General features: G+C 37.4%; 1 protein-coding gene across 2 annotated transcripts in view; it reads left to right on the forward strand.

The window, feature by feature from the left end:
* Nucleotides 1-17817, forward strand: part of pik3c2a (phosphatidylinositol-4-phosphate 3-kinase, catalytic subunit type 2 alpha) — a 62279-nt gene extending 44462 nt beyond the window's left edge. Inside the window, exons 16-33 of one of the 2 annotated variants that reach the window (XM_028449135.1) lie at nt 1923-2114; nt 2191-2284; nt 3853-3947; nt 4237-4417; nt 5615-5719; nt 6368-6460; nt 6664-6793; nt 7732-7868; nt 8270-8439; nt 9281-9437; nt 9854-9963; nt 11750-11957; nt 12040-12164; nt 12587-12704; nt 12773-12854; nt 14975-15081; nt 15153-15278; nt 16117-17817. In XM_028449135.1, coding sequence (XP_028304936.1) covers nt 1923-2114; nt 2191-2284; nt 3853-3947; nt 4237-4417; nt 5615-5719; nt 6368-6460; nt 6664-6793; nt 7732-7868; nt 8270-8439; nt 9281-9437; nt 9854-9963; nt 11750-11957; nt 12040-12164; nt 12587-12704; nt 12773-12854; nt 14975-15081; nt 15153-15278; nt 16117-16299 — 2413 coding nt within the window. In that variant the 3' untranslated portion in view covers nt 16300-17817. The remainder of the gene's footprint in view (nt 1-1922; nt 2115-2190; nt 2285-3852; nt 3948-4236; nt 4418-5614; nt 5720-6367; nt 6461-6663; nt 6794-7731; nt 7869-8269; nt 8440-9280; nt 9438-9853; nt 9964-11749; nt 11958-12039; nt 12165-12586; nt 12705-12772; nt 12855-14974; nt 15082-15152; nt 15279-16116) is intronic. The other variant, XM_028449136.1, reaches the window with a different exon arrangement.
* The last annotated feature ends 2293 nt before the right edge of the window (nt 17818-20110 follow it).

Below are 20110 nucleotides of genomic sequence, written 5' to 3' on the forward strand. Positions count from 1 at the left end.
GCGGTTTTTACACATATACTGGTCTACGATGCACTGGCATGCCTTGGGATGTGGGATAAAACTTGTACTGGGCTTAACTTTAGACACGTTGATCCCAAGTACCAGCTTTAGGTATTACCACTCACTCCTTCCCTCTGTCCACAGCCACCACCATTATAGCTAAGCTTCACACTTGTCACCATACTGGCTCATTACACAACATAATAAGCACAATATGTTCTACTACAACTTCACATCTCACTCTCACTGTAAAATAATCTATTCTTCCCCACCCTTTCTATTTCCTGCATTGAGTCTCTCCTCCCTGCTCCCCTCCCCCTCCACCGAGGTGTAACACTGCTCTCCCTTTTTATATCCCCCCTATAATAAAATGTTTCTTACCCTTCCTTAGGGAAGGCTGGTGATGGTGACAATTAAGCAATACAATAAATTAATTTATTTCATTGCAAAAAAATAATAATAATAATAATTTAGTCCCTGAACAGCAGCTGTGTCGACTACAAGAGAGTTGGAGATTAAGCTGCGGAGGCTGACCACACTGAAACTACGTGAAGCCTCCATCAGCATTTGCTAATTTCTTGACTGTGGCATTGCAAAACCCACTGTTGCTTATAGTCCGTTTTCACAGGTGCACATCGGAGGTGCAACACTTGCACACACACACACACACACACGCGCTTCTGTGTCCACCACCACCCTAGACGGACAGAAGTATGAAAGCGAAAGTAAATGAGAGCGCAAGGCTCTGCCTTTTAACATGGTGAATAAACAAAACAAGCACGTGCGCGCACACACACACACATACAGGCTAACTGCAGACGCTGCCCCCGCTTTCAGAGCCAGTCGACTGGGGAAGATGCAATGGAATGGGAACATCACGTCATTGATCGGATCGGCAAATTAAGACATTACAGCCGATCACATTAATTGTATAAGATTCAAAATATCGGCCGATCCTATATTAGCCGATCAGATCAGTCTAAAGCCTATTGTACAGTCATGGACGAAAATATTGGCACCCCTGGAATTTTTTTTAGAAATTACAGCATTTCACCCAGAAATAGTTGTAATTACAGATGTTTTTGGTATACTCGTGTGTATTTTCTTTGTGCATTGATAAAACACAAAAAAGCAGAAAAAAATGTTAAAATTTACATAATGTTACACAAAATGAAATCACATGCTTCAAAATAAAATTACTCAGCCAGTTTTATTAAAGTATTTTGTGTAAAATTATGTACAATTTGGCTTTTTTTCTTCTACTTTTTTGTGTTTTTTTCAATGAACATAAAGGAAACAAACACGTGTATACAAAAAACTGTTGTAATTACAACTATTACTGAGAGAAATGCTGTAATTTCTAGAAAAATTCCAGGGGTGCCGATACTTCTGTTCATGAGGAGACATTCAGTGGTTTTTTAAAGTGATGTGAGATGGGATGATGATTATATGAAGGTAGTTTTTGAAGCCAAGTTTTGTTAAATTTTGGGGAGTTTTACAAATCGGTGGATTCATATTTACATCCAGTTCCTGCACAAGTTTCCACAAAAATGCCAAACTTCTATCTTTGTGGCAACCAGCTGCCCTGAAGTTCTCCACTTCTTTTTTTGATAAAGGTTTGATGTTGTTGTTGTTGTTGTTGTTGTTGTGGTGGTGGTGGTGCTGAATTGTTTCCATCGGGTACGTTCATCATCTGTTTAAACTATCAATGAAGACAATGCCAAGTAAACTCCTTATTCCTCTTTAATAAATTGGAAATCCCTTCACTTCCTTTAAGTTTATATGGAAGTGTTGAAACTTTACCAAATGCTGAAAGAGATATTTCCTTTGGTAAAAGATGACACTAATTATTTGAACATGGACACTGTGTATAAATGTCTCTTTCATCATGGTTTACAAAATGTTCTTTTCCACCTCTTCAGGCTAAAGCGGGCGGACCACCAGCTCCTCTGGGACCATCGCCTCCACTGTCGTAGGGACCACCCCAGCAGCCTTCCTAAGGTGTTGGCCAGTGCTCCCAGCTGGGACTGGGCCAGCATGGCTCACATCCACTCCCTGCTGCACCACTGGCCGGCTCTGCCCCCTGTCACTGCGCTGGAACTGCTGGATTCAAAGTAAGCCCTGTGGCTCTCACTAACTGCATGTGTTGAGTGTATGTGTCGCTCATCACTGTCATGTTTGTCTGAGCAGGTTTGCAGATACTGAAGTGAGGAGTGTGGCTGTGAGCTGGATAGAGACGAGCAGTGACGATGAGCTGACCGACTACCTGCCACAACTAGTGCAGGTACAGCTATTCCCTCACACGGGCCAAGCAAATTATTACAATCACATTGCTAGAAATTAGAGGTGACAAGTAACAAAGTAGAAATACTTTGTTACTGTACTTAAGTAGTTTTTTCTTTACTTAAGTATTTCTTTTTTTGCCGACTTTTTACTTCTACTCCTTACTTTTTTAAACATCTGTACTTGCTACTCACATTTTAAAAATGAGCTCATTATTTAGTTTTAAGACCATCAGAGATGACTTCACGATGTAAAAAGATCTTTTAAGCAGGTCCCTTAATTTTATGGTTAACATTTTCAAGTTTTTAAAAATGTTAAACTCAAAGCTGCTCTGGGTTTAATTGAGCGTTTTTTTTCCCCTGAAACAATTTACTTACAAATGTTATCTTTAATGAGTGCTGAGATTTAATTTGTTAACATGTACCAGTTTTCTACAAGTTCTTAAAAAAAAAAAAAAAATATATATATATATATATATATATATATATATATATAAGATAAGATGAGATAATCCTTTATTGATCTCACAATGGAGAAATTTACTTGTTACATTTGGCATTCAGTAAGATCACTCAGGGTGTGCAGAATAGACAAGAAATGTGCAGACAGTTAAATAGTAAAAAGAGGTATCTTATGTACAATAAGTAAAAGCAAACATCTTAAGGGGATGGAGTTATAACAATTAGGAAATAAGAATAAATACAAATAGAATAAAAGTTAGAACAGACTATAAAAACTAGAATATCTAGGTGCAAAGTTTACAGTTCTAGTGCAGGTTTTTTTTTTTTTTTTTCGGCGCCAGCCCCTGCTGTGCCGCTCGTTACTTCGGCTCCATACCTGTTTCCTACTTTTTACTTCTATCTATTACTTTTAGACTCCTATCTATATATATATGGAATTTGCTGGTTTAAAAATCCTGTCTTATTATTGAAGGGATATTTGCTTTTATTCAAGTATCTATACTTTTACTTGAGTAGTGAAGACTAGTACTTTTGCCACCTCTGCCAAATCTACAGCCTTGTCTGTGTGTGTCTGCACAGTGACACCTTATTTTATTTTTTATTTTTTAATGCATCCTCCCAAGTATTATTTGGTTTCACTACAGGGTTATTATTTAGCAACACTTATCTGCTCATGTATGGTGCTGTTGTCCTAAAGTGGAATATTGTTCACCCTGAGATATTTTTAATCACTTTTTATCCAAACTAAGGATCCCCTTTTTAACGGATAATGACTTTATCCTATCAAAATCTGTCAATACTTAATTACAGCACCCGCAAAAATAGTGCATGTAGGTTTTAGCAACTTTGTGCTAAGGGAGATCGTTCATCCCATCAAAAAGGAGGAAACAAAACATTATTAGATTCATCCATGTGTTGTGGTTTTATTATATACTGTTAAGTGACCTGAAAGGTGCTGATGTTTAAATAAAATGTATTATTATTATTATTATTATTATTATTATTATGTGTGCACAAATGATCATCTGGTTTTTTTTCTTTAAATCGTGTGTTTGGCTCAAGTGTATTCAGTTTATTCAAAGTGATGTTTTTTTCCTTTCCTGTGCAGGCACTAAAGTTTGAGTGTCACCTAAAGAATGCTCTGGTCATGTTCCTGCTGTCCAGAGCACAAGCAAACATAAACATTGGACACTACCTCTACTGGTGAGTCCACAGCAGCACTCAAAATCTGTGCCTCACGTGCAAAAAGGAAACACATGGAGCACAGAATAGACTTAAAGAGATAAATTATGTTCTAAAATGTCTATTCAGATTTTTTTGTAACCCAGTCTGGAGGGAGAATCAGTGCCCGTATTCACGAAGCTTCTCAGAGCCTCCTTCCGCTTTATGAATTTCATATTAATGGTGGACGCAGACACAGCTGTCAGTTATTACTGTGATTGCTGGAGCTCTTTTAAAAAGTGAAATATGTGTGGTGTGCACGTGTCTGCAGGCTGTTGAAGGATGCAGTACAGCACCCTGCCTGGGGAGGGCGCTATGAGCAGGTGCTGGGGGCCCTCCTGTGCCTCTGTGGAGCCAAACTGAGAGCAGAGCTGGAGAAGCAAACCCGACTGGTCACCTTACTGGGAGCTGTGGCTGAAAGGGTTCGACAGGCCGGGGGGTCCACACGGCAGGTCAGTCAGTCCCACTGCAATTTAACATACAGCTGATACAAAAATAATTAATTCAGAGTGAATTGTTAGATTTTGTAATTTGGAAGACAACTGGCACATGGTTTTGACTATGAATATGTGTGCGCGCGTGTGTAAGACAAAATAGATTTGGCGATATATCGCAATATTTTTTTAGTCATATTTTTTTATGAAAAAAACATTTAATTGCGCTAACATATGCATAGCACATAAACACCCGGTCACTAGGTGAAGTTGGTTGCACACATACTGGGCACTTTTATAGATGTATGTGGTTACTTTAAAAATAAAAAGAAAGTAACAGAATCAGAATCTGTTGTAGTAGCTAAAACTTTTTTGAAAAATGTAATTTGACAGTTAGATAAACATACCACTTGATTTTGATATTGTTTCTTGAAGTACAGTTAAATACCATTTACTTGTTCTCACAAGTTAAAAAAAAAAGTTGTATTTCATACCATTTTGTACTTGTAAAGGTGAAATTTGTAATTATTGATATTTGAATCAGAATCAGAAATGTTTTTATTCACCACGTAAAGTTTAAAAACAGTACAAGGAATTTGACTTGGTAATTGGTGCTAAGAACAGAAAAGGGAAAAAAAACCAATAATAATAATGATAAATATAAGGGATAAATGATGAATATGTACACATATATAAGTGCATACAAGTGTAATATATTGCGATATATCACGATGTATATCGTATTTTTTACTATCGGGATATATTCGTATATATTAGGGTTGTCCCGATGGAACTTTTTCACTTCCAATACGATACCGATATTGCAGCCTTGAGTATTGGCCGATATCAATATCAATGCAATACGATATCAGCACAAACCATACATACTTTTATTACTTATTTTTTAGTGTGGAATGTTAGAAAACATAAAACAATACAATAGTCAACAATTCAAGTTTACTTCTGTTATTTTTTCACTCTCAGTATTATGACTGAGGGCGGGGACAAAAACAACAAAAACTTATTGGAGCGCTTATATCGGAGATTTTAGATGCAGTCTGATAAAATCCGATATTCGTTTTCTGGCTGATTTCGGACCGATATCAATATCGGATCGGGACACCCCTAGTATATATTGCATCGGGACATGCAAATTGTGAATCGTGTTGTCAGATTCATGGCAATGCACACCCCTATGCGTGTGTGTGTGTTCAGGTTTCACTGCAGGAGGGTCTGGAAAATGTTCAAAACTTTTTCGAGAGAAACAACTGCCGTCTACCGCTAAGCCCCAGCCTGGTGGCCAAAGAGCTCAACATCAAGGTCAATACCAGCGTCCACACACAAGCTCTACATCACACGGTTTCCCAGAATACGCAAGTGCTCAAAAATATGAGAATTTTGTATTTCACCACCTGTAAGGATGTGGGTCACTGTCCTGACAGGCAGACAAGGCCCCTGTATGTGTCTGTAATGGTAGTGGATGCAGTGGATGATGCTCCTATATATGTTTTGTGCTTGTTGTGCACTCCTCATTCTGAACATTTCAAGTACAGTTAAACAATAATCTCATACAAGAAGTGAAGATATCAGAGGTTTAACTGAAAATTAAGTTTCTTGTAATGTACCTTTGAGTTGTGTGAAGGGTGGATCTGCTGTAGATATAATTTTCTGCTCATAGAGAGGATTGTTTCTGGTGAAGCCATCAGCCTGTCACAGCAGCTTGTACAATGTCAGAAAGAATCATTGTGAAACTAAATATTATCCAGATGTTGGTTTTTCCATATCTGAAATGCCATGAGGACAACTGATTTTCAGTACATGACATTTTCCCACTAAACTGTTTTCACTCTGCTTTTATAATGGCCCGTAACAGGCATGACTATTGATTATGAGTGGCTTTAAGTTGGATAAAATCCTAAATATTTCTTTTGGACCATGTGTGATGTAATGCTGTTTGTGTTTTTAAAGGCTTGTTCCTTCTTCAACTCCAACGCTGTTCCTCTAAAGCTGGCGTTGGTCAACACTGACCCTCTGGGAGAGGAAATCAACGTGATGTTTAAGGTAATGTTGATACCTGATTTATTCTCATTGATCAGTTATTTCCTGTACCTGAGCGTAGGCGATCGTATTTGTCATGTCTGGTGAGCTCTTCCTAGCTACATACCCAAGTTGGTTTTAACTGCATCTCTCCTAAACACTGCGCCCCCTGGTGGTAGAGGTGTTCACCATCTGGATTCTTCTCTATTTGTCTAATACTGTGTTAGGTGGGAGAGGACTTGAGGCAGGACATGTTGGCTTTACAGATGATCCGCGTCATGGATCGCATCTGGCTGCAGGAAGGCCTGGATCTTCGCATTGTCAACTTTAAATGCATCTCCACTGGCCAGGACAAAGGTAACACACACACATGCACACACATGTTCGTTAAAAGATTGATGGATACAGTACAGCAGCGGTGCCCAAGTCTGGTCCTCGAGGGCCCCTAGCGTGCGTTCTACAGAAATCAGAATCCTCATTACAAGCTACACTTTACTATCATTTAAAGCTGCTGGAGACAATAATTTTTGATCAGATAAAGACATAGTGTAGGCTTCATAGATCAAAAATCAAAGATAATTTGTTCGAATATAGATGTAAAAGCTTGAAATTGGTGCTCGAAAGTTTGTTTTCATCTCCACTGTTAACATTGTCAGAAATATTTCAAGCATTGCATTGTGGGATGTGGAGTCCTGTAGCTGGATGCATAGAAGTGTTTTACTTAATTCTTACCAGTGTTCATTTTGACAGCAAATTTTGATTTAGTTTTTTTCTTTTGACTAAAATGCAACTTAGTTTTACTCAGAGTTAGTCATCAGAACTATTTCTGTTATAGTCTACTTTTAGTCAACTAAATGACTAAAATATACAGGATAATGCATGCATTATATGCATTTTTTTTAAGGATTCAATTACCATTTATCCACCTCATTATTGTAAATACACACAGACATATTTGACATAATTATGCATTAGATCACATTATCACTTGAGGATTGATTGGATTTCATCCCATGTGACGAAATTGTAAGGTTTTTTTATTAGTTAACTGAAATATCAATATATTTTGATAGAATTTTTATTCACAATGTATTTTTTAAATTTGTCATAGTCTAGTTGGTGTAACTTAAAATTATTTAGTCTACGAAAACTATCACAAAAATTTGTAGTCAACACTGATCTTTACCGTGATTTCTTATGTTTGTTTCTTCAAATGTGTTTCTCAACACATTTCTGGTGACCACATGGTTCTGTTTGATTGTATTCAGATTATGTAAGAGTTTGTGTATCTTCAGGGATGGTGGAGCTGGTGCCCTCCTCTGAAACTCTGAGAAAGATTCAGGTGGAGTATGGCGTCACCGGATCCTTTAAAGACAAACCGCTGGCAGAATGGCTCCGCAAGTACAACCCTGCTGAAGACGAGTATGAGAAGGTAGCACACCATGGATGTGTGACTGTGGTTGATGTTTGCTGGTAAACCAATGACTCAGCAGTCTGGGTACGAGATGTATGGATGTATTTTATTTTTGGATAAATTACATTGGTTTTAGTTTTATTGCTGCGACTTTCATAGAAAAAAATTGATATGCTGAGTTTATATAAGGATTTCTCTCTAGAAACTGAACCCATTTCCACCTTTTTTTTTCAGTCCTGTACTCTGACTTTGCTGGTTGGTTCATAGTCTAAATCTTTTTTTTAAACTGTTAAGAAGCAGTGTATTGTTTTTTGTTATATTTTAAGTCTAATTACATCAGATTGTTGCCATCAATGTGAAACCGTGTGTATATTTTTACAGCCGGTGTGTCGTCTGAACCTCTTTCATTTCTCTTGTAGGCATCTGAAAACTTCATCTACTCCTGCGCAGGATGCTGCGTTGCAACCTACGTCCTCGGTATCTGTGACAGACACAACGACAACATCATGCTGCGCTCCACTGGTCACATGTTCCACATCGACTTCGGAAAGTTTCTGGGCCACGCCCAGATGTTAGGCGGCTTTAAAAGGTGATCGTCACGAGGTTACGGTTTAATGTGTGCTAGAAAACACTTTATTGAATGCATGTTGATTGTTTTATTTTCAGTTTTTTATTGCTGTGGAAAAGGAAACGTGTTCTGTAGCAGCTGATGTCTGCGAGCATGCATCGGCTTTAAACGGCTGTAAATGGACACAGATGACCTTTTAGCGCAGGGTAGAAACCATTGTCCTGTAGTTGTCTCATGTCATCCGTCTATATAAGTTTTACTAACACTTAACCTCGTAGAGGTGAGAGAAGATCATGTGTCAACCCTAACATTAGCCTGTTCTTTTGCTCATTTTGAATTAGCCTTAATGTAATTTTGTTTCCCATTAGGGATTTTTTTTAAAGATTCAATTACCATTTATAATCCTCGTTATTGGATGGTATTAAGGTTACATTTATACACACTGACAGATTTGATGTGATTATGCGTAAGACCACATGATCACGTGTTCTGATTGGAATTTGTCATATGTGACGGAATTATAGTTTAGTTTTTGTTATAAAAAATGTCAATATATTTTGATGTAGTTTTCGTTCAGATGTATTTTATAAATTAGTCGTAGTGAAGTTATTCTAACTTCAAAAATATGTCTACAAAAAACTATGGCAAAAATTTGTAGTCAACAAAATTAAAGCTGCAGTATGTAGAATCGTGAGAAACGACCACGCTCCCCCCTCCCCTCTTTACCGGTATACTTGTGAACGCTCACAGCTTAGCGACTTTTTTCTCCACACTAGATACAAATGTAGGGACTTAATCTTGTGTTATTGGAAAGTTTTCTGGTGTTTTGAATTTGCCCTAATGTAAGTTTGTTTCCCATCAGGGACCGAGCGCCATTCGTGCTGACGTCTGACATGGCGTACGTCATCAACGGAGGCGAGCGTCCCACCAGTCGTTTCCAGCTGTTTGTAGACCTGTGCAGCCAGGCCTACAACCTCATCCGTAAGCACTCCGGGCTCTTCCTCAACCTGCTGTCACTGGTAAGTTAAGCACTCAAATCCCATCAAATACAGCATTGGATGTTCTTGTGAAGGTTTGAGGCATTTTTGTGTCTTTTTACTATTGAACACTTCACCTTTAATCAAAGCAGTTGGTCCTGAACTGTAAGTGATATTTAAGATAGTTGGAATCAGAATAAAAAATTTTGTGAAATCAAAGGATGACTGACTGCCATAGTTTGATAAATCCATGTCTCCGGGATCGTCTCCTTATGTAATAAACAGCAATGTAGGAATGCACAGAATATTTCCTTTTATTTTGATAAATACCTACGTGTTGTAGTACTCCTTCTAGTCGCCACCTGTGACCCCAATCCCTCGTGTGAGAGGCTAATGACGGGTCTAGGGTGTTTTTCACTTCTGCCCTCATTGATGTGAGTTTCCTGTGTTTCGTGTAGATGACATCATCAGGCCTTCCAGAGCTGACAGGCTCTCAGGATCTGAAGTATGTGTTTGACGCCCTGCAGCCGCAGAACACAGACGCTGAGGCCACGATCTTCTTCACCAGGTGCTTAAATATTGGGTTTTTTATACTTTGAAATTTAGATACAAGAGTTTTTAGCTTGTGGTGAAGTATTTTTTCATTATGAACCTCAGTCAGCTTTATGAATTATTCCAGGGTTTTTCAACCTCGTCGCCTGAAATGTCTAGTAATGATATCTTTTTTTTTTTTAAATGTATTTTGGACAATTAAAAAAACAGGACATAATACACAGAGTGGGAAGAGGCAGAAAACTCAAAAAGCTTTAATAATAATGTTTTTTTTGTTTTTTTTAAATCAAAACATCACACACAATCTCAAACAACTGTATTCTATACTTTCACTTTCTCAAATCTAAATGTAGTTCAAATAAAATGCAGTATAAAAATGTCTGAGCTGGCGCTTACTGTTACTTTGTGCACTGATACTGGCTACTCTGTATTTGTAACACAGTATAACAAATATGATCAAAAAATGAATTTTATTGAGCCTCTGGGGTCCCCAGAAATGTGATAGAAAAATAGGGTCAAGACAAGAAAAAGGTTGGGAACCAGTGAATTAATCCCTTCTTCATAAAGAGATGCCTCATTTATTGATTTTCCCATTTATTTTATTCAAATGAGCATTTTTCTATATGTTTGTACTCATTAGAACCTGTATTTGTAAAGAAGTGTATGTTTTTTTTTTCTTTCTGCTTTACTTCTGGATAAAAAAACATTTAAAGCAAATGCAAAACAACCAAAGCATTGACGTGTGTAAAAGTGGGCAGTCCTTCTGCTTTTACTGGGACTTCTTCCATGTGACTTTAGTAGATATTATTGGACCTGGACTGACTGATGATATTCATGTAGTTGTTGTTAGTTTGCAAGGAATTTTAACACAAATATTTTGCTAAAACTGCTTTTTTATCTATAAAAGGGGCCAACATTTTGTATAGTATAGTACAGTGTTTCTCAAATGGTGGTATGCGACGGCACTACAGACAGTGTTGAAAATTACGAATTAATGCATTGAAAATATGGGGTTTTAGAATGTTTATTTTAGTTAAAAAATGACAATTATACTAAATATTATTGGCAACTCACAAAACAACAACAAAAACACACAATAAGAGAAAAATACACTCAGTAGTAAAAATAACAGAAAAACTACAACAAAATACACAAAATGACATCAAAAAACATACACACACTAACAGAGAAAAATACTTTTACCAGCAACACACAAAATACACATTATTACTAAAAAACACACAAAAATAACAGAGAAACAACCACACGTACTAATAACACACAAAAACAACAACAAAAACACACAAAATAAGAGAAAAATATACTGAATACTAAAAATAACAAACAATGACACAGAAAACACACTAAATGATGATAGAAATTATCTTGATTAGAATATTAACTGAAAATACGAGTCAGTCTTGGTCCCACATCAGGCAGAAGATGACCAGAAATGATAATAACTATAGAAATCATTCTATTCAGGTGGCACTAAATACTGTTTAATTCCACTTATTCACATAATTAAATTCTCTAAATGGGTGATGTCACTCATTCATTCCATCATTATGCTCTATAGTTGTTTTTCATAGTATTCTGAGTAAAAATGTAGTAGTCGGACAAAGGGGGTACTTGAGCTAAAAAAAGTTTGAGAACCACTGCTATAGTATACTGTAGTTGTATAGCGAGATGCTAATCACTTTTAGGAGCTGTAGGTGAAATGACTTGGTGCATCTTCTGCATTATTAAACTTCTCCATCTCATCATCTTTCCTCTTTTTTTCTCCTCGCTCTGTGACGCAGGCTGATCGAGTCCAGTTTAGGAAGCATGGCCACAAAATTCAACTTCTTTATCCACAACCTGGCCCAGCTGCGTTTCTCCGGTCTTCCTGCCAACGACGAGCCCATCCTGTCTTTCTCCCCAAAGACGTACACACTGAAACAAGAGGGACGCATCCTGCACGCCTCCATCTTCTCCTTCCAGAAGAGATACAACCCCGACAAGCATTACGTGAGTGCCATCGGAGCTTTCTGATGTTTGGGGTCCTTACGTTGAACTCAATGATGTTGTTCTTCTGTTGTGCTCGGTACAGACGTACGTGGTGAGGATCCTGAGAGAAGGACAGAATGAGCCCCAGTTTCTCTTCCGCACTTTTGATGAGTTTCAGGAGCTTCACAACAAGCTGACCATCCTCTTCCCTCTGTGGAAGTTGCCCAGGTATTCACAACAAACTCAAGTGAAAACCACTCCATATCTTATCTTCAATAGGACAGGATAACAATTAGTCCAGTTTGAATTAGGACATGTGAGAAGTTTTGATTGTCCCTGATGTGAAGATGGGACTTAGTAATGGGCTGCCAAAGGCTTCATAATAAAACAATAAACTATAACGATGTGGCTCATGTCGCCCTTCTTTAGGGTCGAGGTCAATTACATTTATAAATTACAATTACGTCTTCAATTACCTATCTTCAATTACAACTCAATTAGGATTTCATTGACCACCATTTCCTCCAATTACAATTAAAATTACATATGTAATTCTTTATGTAAATCCATGGCAGTCTGCTGTCTTTTGGATACTTTGATGCTTAATAATAAATTACCTAATTAAAGCACGCTGCCGTCTTTTTCTCCAGTTTTCCAAACAAAATGGTGCTCGGTCGCACACACATCAAAGAGGTGGCTATTAAGAGGAAGCTGGAGCTCAACAACTACGTCCATAACTTGATGAGAAGCTCCACAGAAGTGACCCAGGTACACAAACACCCCCAGTCCCCCACGTTGTTAAGGATGAGGTGATTTAGCCTGTTTTCTTCTTCCAGTGTGACCTGATCTACACCTTCTTTCATCCAATTGCCCGTGATGACAGGACTGAAGGTTCAGACGTGACGCCCAAAGCGCCTGGTAAACACGCCCACTGCTCACACCGCCTCTTCAAATACAAGTTTTCCTCGCTTGACATTTACTCGTTTTGTTGCTCAGTTTCATCATCTATAAAATAAGCCCAGCTGTTTCCTGTAGCTCATTAGGTCACCATGGCGATGGTTAGTATCACTAGGAAACTAGTGTTCAGATCTTCGTACAAAAGAGAACGCTGGGACACTTAGTTGGAATTATCTATGCTGTGCATGCTGTGTCTGATTAGCTTAGCAGGTTAGCTTTTGTTGCTATTGAAGCATGAGTAACCCAAGTACTTACATCCATACACGTGTTTCCCCGACTGGTTAGGCCTGGTGTAAAACACTCAAGCAGGCTCTGATATGGAATTTTTTTTAAAAAATGAAAAACTGGGGTCTGCACAGTAAAACCGAACTTTGCTCATTTTACACCATGTGTTGTAGATCTGACTGAACCACAGCTGAGCAGCAGCACAATTATAGTCATTAAATGCCATCAAGACTTCATAACTTCCTGTTGAAAGACATGGAACAGTGAAAAATGGCAGGTTTTTGTATATGCTTAAAGAATGTTACCTAAATAATTAGTGTTTAACATGTGTAGGGGGTAAAAGGGGTCCCCAGTTTAGTAGATGGAAGCAAACAAAGCTACAAAACTGTATCTGCTGTACACAGGAAGGGTTTTTTCTGTTTGTTTTAAGCGGTTTAATAAGTGCAAAGTGAATGCAAACCAAGTCAATTCAAGGTTATAAAATGATCAGCTGTTTCTGAACATTCCAGCTAAGCCACGGGCTATTCTGATGTAAAAGCAGCTTTAATAAGGACGTTTGTTTTTACCATGACGAGTGTGAGAGTCAGTTGTGAACGTTAATGTAGAATAGAATAGAATCATTTTATTGTCATTGCAAAAACTACAACAAAATTGCACATGCCCCTCCCAACAACATTCAAGTACACTTCAAAGATTCAAGCCAAACAGACAGTTATCTTAAAAACAACATAAAGGCAGGCATATACACTCTGCAATTTTTGGCCCATTTTGAGCCGACTTTTGACTCGTGCGACTATTTTGTGGGATCGCACGAGTCTCTGCTAGAACGTGTGTCGTGCATCGTGTAGTATACATGGGGTCACGAGAAGCAATTAACACCTCACGACCAGCTCCCGATCAGCAATCGTAAGTCGTAAGGATTTCAAGCATGTTTGAAATCCAATCGCTCCTCGTGAAGGTATCGCACAGTTGAAGCAGTGCCACGGACCGGCTTATCGTAAACGCTCACACTGCGCGTGCGCAAACACCGTAGGACAGCGGTAAAATTGACGGACTGTCGTGCCCACGTCTGTCTAGCCAGCTCCTGGTCCATCACGTTGCTGTCTTTTCTTTTTTAAAGCTCTTTTTATGAGATTTGTGAGTATCTCTCCACTTCCGGGATTTTCTTCTTCGTCTGTTTTAATGGTTGCATTTCCAGAAACAAGACCCCAACGTGTCGTGTATGAACGTACAGTGTGAGGAGTCAGATTGTATCAGAGTGTTGGACCGTACAGTGTGAGAACATGAATCGTGAGCTGCGCACATTCGGGCTCTGCGTCCGAGTCGCACAGTTTGAGAGCGCAACGATTGAAAAAATCGCACAGTGTATCCCAGCCTTTAGGTACGGTAAAAGTCTGTGGGCATAAAAAGTTCACCAGTATAAAATGAGTGGTTTTAGCAGATTTTTCTTTCTATCTGTCCAAGACAAATTTAGAAAAAAACATTTCTTCTCTCCTGGTGTTATTTATTGTTTGTTGATCCTATAGGAAATCCATCAGTGAAGTATAAACAGTGTAGTCGTGATAAAACAATGCTAACAACCACAACACCAACTAGCAGTTATGACTCTGGAGTGTAGTACATTAAGATCCTTAGAATAATAGAAAATGAAATGAAATGCAGGTTTTTTAACACTAAACTCTAAATACTTGTTGTTTATTGGCCATGTTCGTTGTAATTTATCAAAGGAATTTACTAAAATGCACTGATTCCTTCCCTGTGTTCCAAAGATCTGATAGAAAAGCTCTCCCATGCATTTGTTTTTATTTAACCCTTGATTTTATCTTTGTTAAAGCGTCTTGTTGTCTTTGCCACAGAGCCCCCTCTGAGTCCTACCTCTGGTCGTGTGGAAGGAGAAGTGAAGCTCTCTATCTCCTACAGAAACAGCACACTCTTCATCATGGTCATGCACATCAGAGACTTGGTAAACGCTGCAGGGTTTTAACACACAGGTGTGTGTGTCTTTGATGATTTACACACTAATGAATCTTTCAGGTATCTGAGGATGGCACAGACCCAAACCCTTATGTGAAAACCTACCTGCTTCCTGATCCTCACAAGACTTCCAAACGCAAGACAAAGATCTCAAGGAAAACCAGGAACCCAACCTTCAATGAGATGGTAGGAAAACAATCAGTGTACTGTTCGTTCTTCGGTTATTCCGTTTTAAAACCAAATTAAAATAACAAATAAAGGGTGTGGTTATTTAATTTTACTGACTTAAAACCAAAACTGAAATACAGAAAAATAAAAAACCAGACAATCATATGTGATTAAAGGACCCAGAGGTGGTGTAATGAATCTACTGGTGCTCCTCGTTTCTTGTGATCAACTTCCATGTATGTTGATGGCTGTTGTTAGTGGCTAGCGGTATTATAATGTGCAAAATAAATCTTTTTACTGCCCTCAAAAAAGCTGTGTAATTGTTTTTGCAAAAGTGTAGAATGGTAGAAGTTCTAACATCTATTGTTCCTCACACCAGCCTCATAGTCAATAGTTAGGATCATAACACTGTTTGCTCTGACAGAATGTGACGTGCTTAAGCTCTCCCTCTAATTTCTCCATAAATATCCTAATATCTCACAAACAGAACAAGATTTCACAATTAATATTTTAATTTTAAAACAGAAAAACGCTACTTTTTTGGTTCTGTTTTGGTTTTAAGTCAGTAAAACTAACCACACTGTGTATTTGTTTTGGTTTGGTTTTAAAACGGAATAACCAAAGAACAAACAGTACACAAATTGAATATCACCTACTGTATGTGTTACATTACTGCCATGGAGGCTTTTTGGCCCCAGGTCCTTCTTTGAGGTTTCCAGAATCAGTCAAACTGTTTTTATTTCTAAAATGACTTAATCAAACATTGCCACTAGATTTTCATTGATTTAATTTCCGTCACTGAAAATCTTGATGCCCTTGTCTTTTTTGTTCACTTCTCCATCCTGTCCTTCCACAGCTGGTGTACAGCGGCTACAGCAAGGAGACCCTCGGCCTGCGCGAGCTGCAACTGAGCGTGCTCAGTGCCGAGTCGCTGCGTGAGAACTACTTTCTGGGCAGTATAACACTCCGACTCAAAGACTTTGACCTGAGCAAGGAGACTGTCAAGTGGCACAAACTGACAGCGGTTCCTTACTTCTGATCCACGACGAGTCGGACTGTGCGTCTACACACAAACGCCCGCATCGTATGAGAAACAGCGGTAGATGCGGCCTTACTTGAAATGACTAGGGACTTTCAGCACTCGTTTTTTAGGAGCACTACTCCATGAATTGTCTGTAAATCGATTGTTTTTAGGAGATTTTTTTGATCCGTGAATCAAAAGTATCGAGAGCAATATTAGATGTTTAATTGCAAACCAAAATTTGTTCGAGATGAATCAGGATGTGAGCAGGAACACTGCTGTGCATGCACGATCTATAGATCCTGTTGAATATTCTCATATGACATGAATGCATTAAAATGCTCCATTAGACGCAGGCCAGTCCCTCACAGGGAAGCCTGACGTTCACTGATTCGTCTCTGTTTGTAACTCAGATTGTTTCTGTGATAAACAATCTCCTTCTGTCGTTTCACTCAATATAACAGAGCTGTAATGTTTTGTACATTTTGATAATAGAGGACCAAACTGCTTACTTTGAGAAGAGTATATATAGATTGACACGTTTATTTTTAAGGACTAGAGAGAGGGCTCATTTTTACATTTACCTTGTTTCCTTTTTTTCCTCGTAGATTATTAGGAGGGTTTCTCGTTTGGAAGCACACATTTCTGGGTCAGATAGTTGGACTTCCCAAATTTCAGAAAGTCAACAGTAACCTTGTGATTTCCTGCAATGTGCCAAACACACTAAAAAAAGAAGGTTAAATTGAACCACTCTCCTCCACAGGGAGCTGATCAGGGTGCCTTTGTTTATTCTCACAGTTTTTAAATGCTCATTATGGCCTTACTGCTATATGTATTTTATTAACAATGAGATATGTCCTAATTAAAGAGAGATCCATAGTCGTAAAAGATATTTCAGTTGGTCCAAAACAAGTGTGTGATCCGTCTTGGTTTACATAGAGGTTTTGTTCCAGTAGAACGCCACTAAATGCACATCAGTCGATCTTTCTCATTTTGACTTTTTTCACACATCTCTCAAAGAGGAGTTCTGTATTGTAGGCTTGAGAACACACACGTGTAGTAGTAGATTGCCCAATGACACTGGTTGTAAGTCTGCACAGCGCTTCAGAACAAAGGCTTAGTAACTGCGTTTAGACTGGGTCCGCTTGCTAAATTAATGTGTGAGAAATGGTAACAAAAACTGCCTAGAAAATCCTGCTTTTGAGTGTTTCAGGGGGGTCTCACTAAACTGCCGATCGCCGCTGAAAAGGCAAAAGAACATTCACTGTCGTCATAAAAAAGGGAACAAGAGCCTGAGCAGGAGATCAGCTGCTTGGTGAATTAGAAACTACGTTAGAATGACTTTACTTGACCACGTTTTTAAAGGTATGCAGTTCCGATGTCACAATTACATCTTTAATTAACTGTACAAAGAAAGCAAGCAGTTTGTCTTAATTGGGCCAGTTATTTATTCTTGATTGGTGACCTCTTGCCTAAATGGATCAGTGTGTACTGTAATCCCTTCTTCCTTGTGCAGATTAAATGTTTTTGAACAAATATGAATGTGTCACTTTTTGTCTGAGGGAGAAATGTTCAATGATGGTCAACCTTCATTTGTAAACCTTTGAAATTACCTTATTAGAAGATCTTTGCCTAACTAAACGCATTATTTTGCACCATATTCGTTTTATTAACATTTAAAACTGGGACTATCTTACCTTGTGCGCTGCCATGTTGAAATGATGTCATTGGTGACGTGATTAGCCCCTTTTAGCCCATTGAGTTCTATATAAGTTGATCATTCAGCTGCTTTTTCAGTCAAAATGACAACTTTTGCTCCTTTGGGCTGCTCTAAAAATCAGTAAAACTTAAAAAAATTCGATGTAAACATCTTGTTTACTGAGAGATGATAAATTAAAATCGTGACCTGAAAAAATTAATTTATCTTCTCTCAGTAAACAAAAGAGGTTTACATTGAATTTTTTATGCTTTACTGATTGTTAGAGCAAACCAAAGCAGACTGAAAAAGCTGCTAAATGATCCTGAATGCTTCACCTCATATAGATCTTCTAATAAGGACATTTCAAAGGTTTTAGGCCACATTTGTAAAAACAGTGGAGGATCCCTTTCAAACTCTGACAAAATTCACAGAAAATGCATTTTTTCCTATCCCAGCTTAGTGGGAAGATCAGATCCACCCTGTGTGTGTCATCCGCCTATTTTAAGACTACCACACACACATTCACACAGCCAGTAACCACATATTTCAAAAATGGCATTGAAATTCTAAGTACATTAATCTCTGACATTTCAATATCTATTTCCAATAAGATAAAATACATTTTCAAACTTACAAAGTGAACCAATTAAATATAGTTTTGGAAACAGTTTGAGAAAGTGTTTTCACATTTTTCAGCCTTTATTTGCCATTGACTGCTAATATTAGGAGTCTTTATTTGCCTATGTCGTTCTGTGGCAAAATAATTGTAGTTATAGTTGCATATAAAAGAAATATAAATAAAGATCCATTTTGGTTGAATAATACTAATTGGGAAAGTTTAAATAATTAAGATAAAATGTTTGTTTTAAATACTTGAATATGTTCAAAATCTCATCAATGCTAAATAAATAAATACATTTGGAAAACACAGAATTTGGGGAAAAAAATAAAATGGAATTTGAAAAAATAAAATGTATTTCATAGTGCCCTATGTAAGTTATTTCACCCTACGATGAACAAAACAAAAGCAGTGGCTAAAGAGAGTGGCTGGTAAAAGGCATATGGATCAACAAATAAAGCTTGAGAAGCTTATTCAGACCAAAAGAGGAAAGAAACGAGGCAAATTAAATTGGGCTTTAATTAAGCCCAATTTAATTTAATTAAAATTAAATGACGGAACTGTTAAAAATGACTATAATAAAAACAGTCGCTCAGCAGCAGTGCTGTTAAGTAACAAAGTGAAAAACAGTACAAATGTTAAGTACTTTTACTTTAACATCACAATTCTTCATATAAATATTTGAATTGTTTTTTTCACAAACCACAGCTTGAGTGAAGTGAATACATGTTTGTTTTTGTTTTTTTTTGTTCTGTAAATACCATATTGGTCTTTTTTTGGCCAAAGGTTATTTAAACAATGAATAAAAGGGGTTGCAGATAAACTTCTTATTAAATTTGCACTAATGTAGTTATTTATTGTATTTATTGTGTAGTCTTTTATATTGCTGTGTGTGCGCTTTTATGGAGCTGCTTTTTAAATCTCATACTGTGTATAATGACAATAAAGGCTTTCAATTAAATTAAATTCACATTTACCATCACTTAGTGGTAATTTGGTGCAGGAAGGTTTTGTTTTTTGTTTTTTTAAAGTTGTGTCATAAAAAAAACCACACACAATTTGTTAACTATCTGAGGCCAGTGTTTATCAACCTTGGAGTCGCCTGAAATGTCAAGCAACTGATTAAAAAACATTACTGATTGAAATGTGTTTTTATTATATTCCTATTATTAAATTACTATCATATTATTATTCTATACTTTTACTTTCTGAAATGTGAATGTAGTTCAAATAAAATGCAGCATAGAAATATCTGAGATCGAAAAAACTAATTCTAGAAAGAAAGAAAAAAGCATGCACTGTGTTAGCCTATTAAAATCACAACATGTATAACAGTGACAATACAACAAATAACATATAAGCAAGCACATAAATGGACAATGAAAATATGTACACAAAATAGTCACTTTAGTGATCCAAGAGATAATGTGAATTTAAAAATAAAAAGTTGCAAATTACAGTAAATTTAGATACAAAATAAAATATACAGGGATTTAAAATACAAATCAGTA

Source organism: Gouania willdenowi, chromosome 6, assembly GCF_900634775.1.
Source record: "Gouania willdenowi chromosome 6, fGouWil2.1, whole genome shotgun sequence".
In the NCBI taxonomy this organism is placed as follows: Eukaryota; Metazoa; Chordata; class Actinopteri; order Blenniiformes; family Gobiesocidae; genus Gouania; species Gouania willdenowi.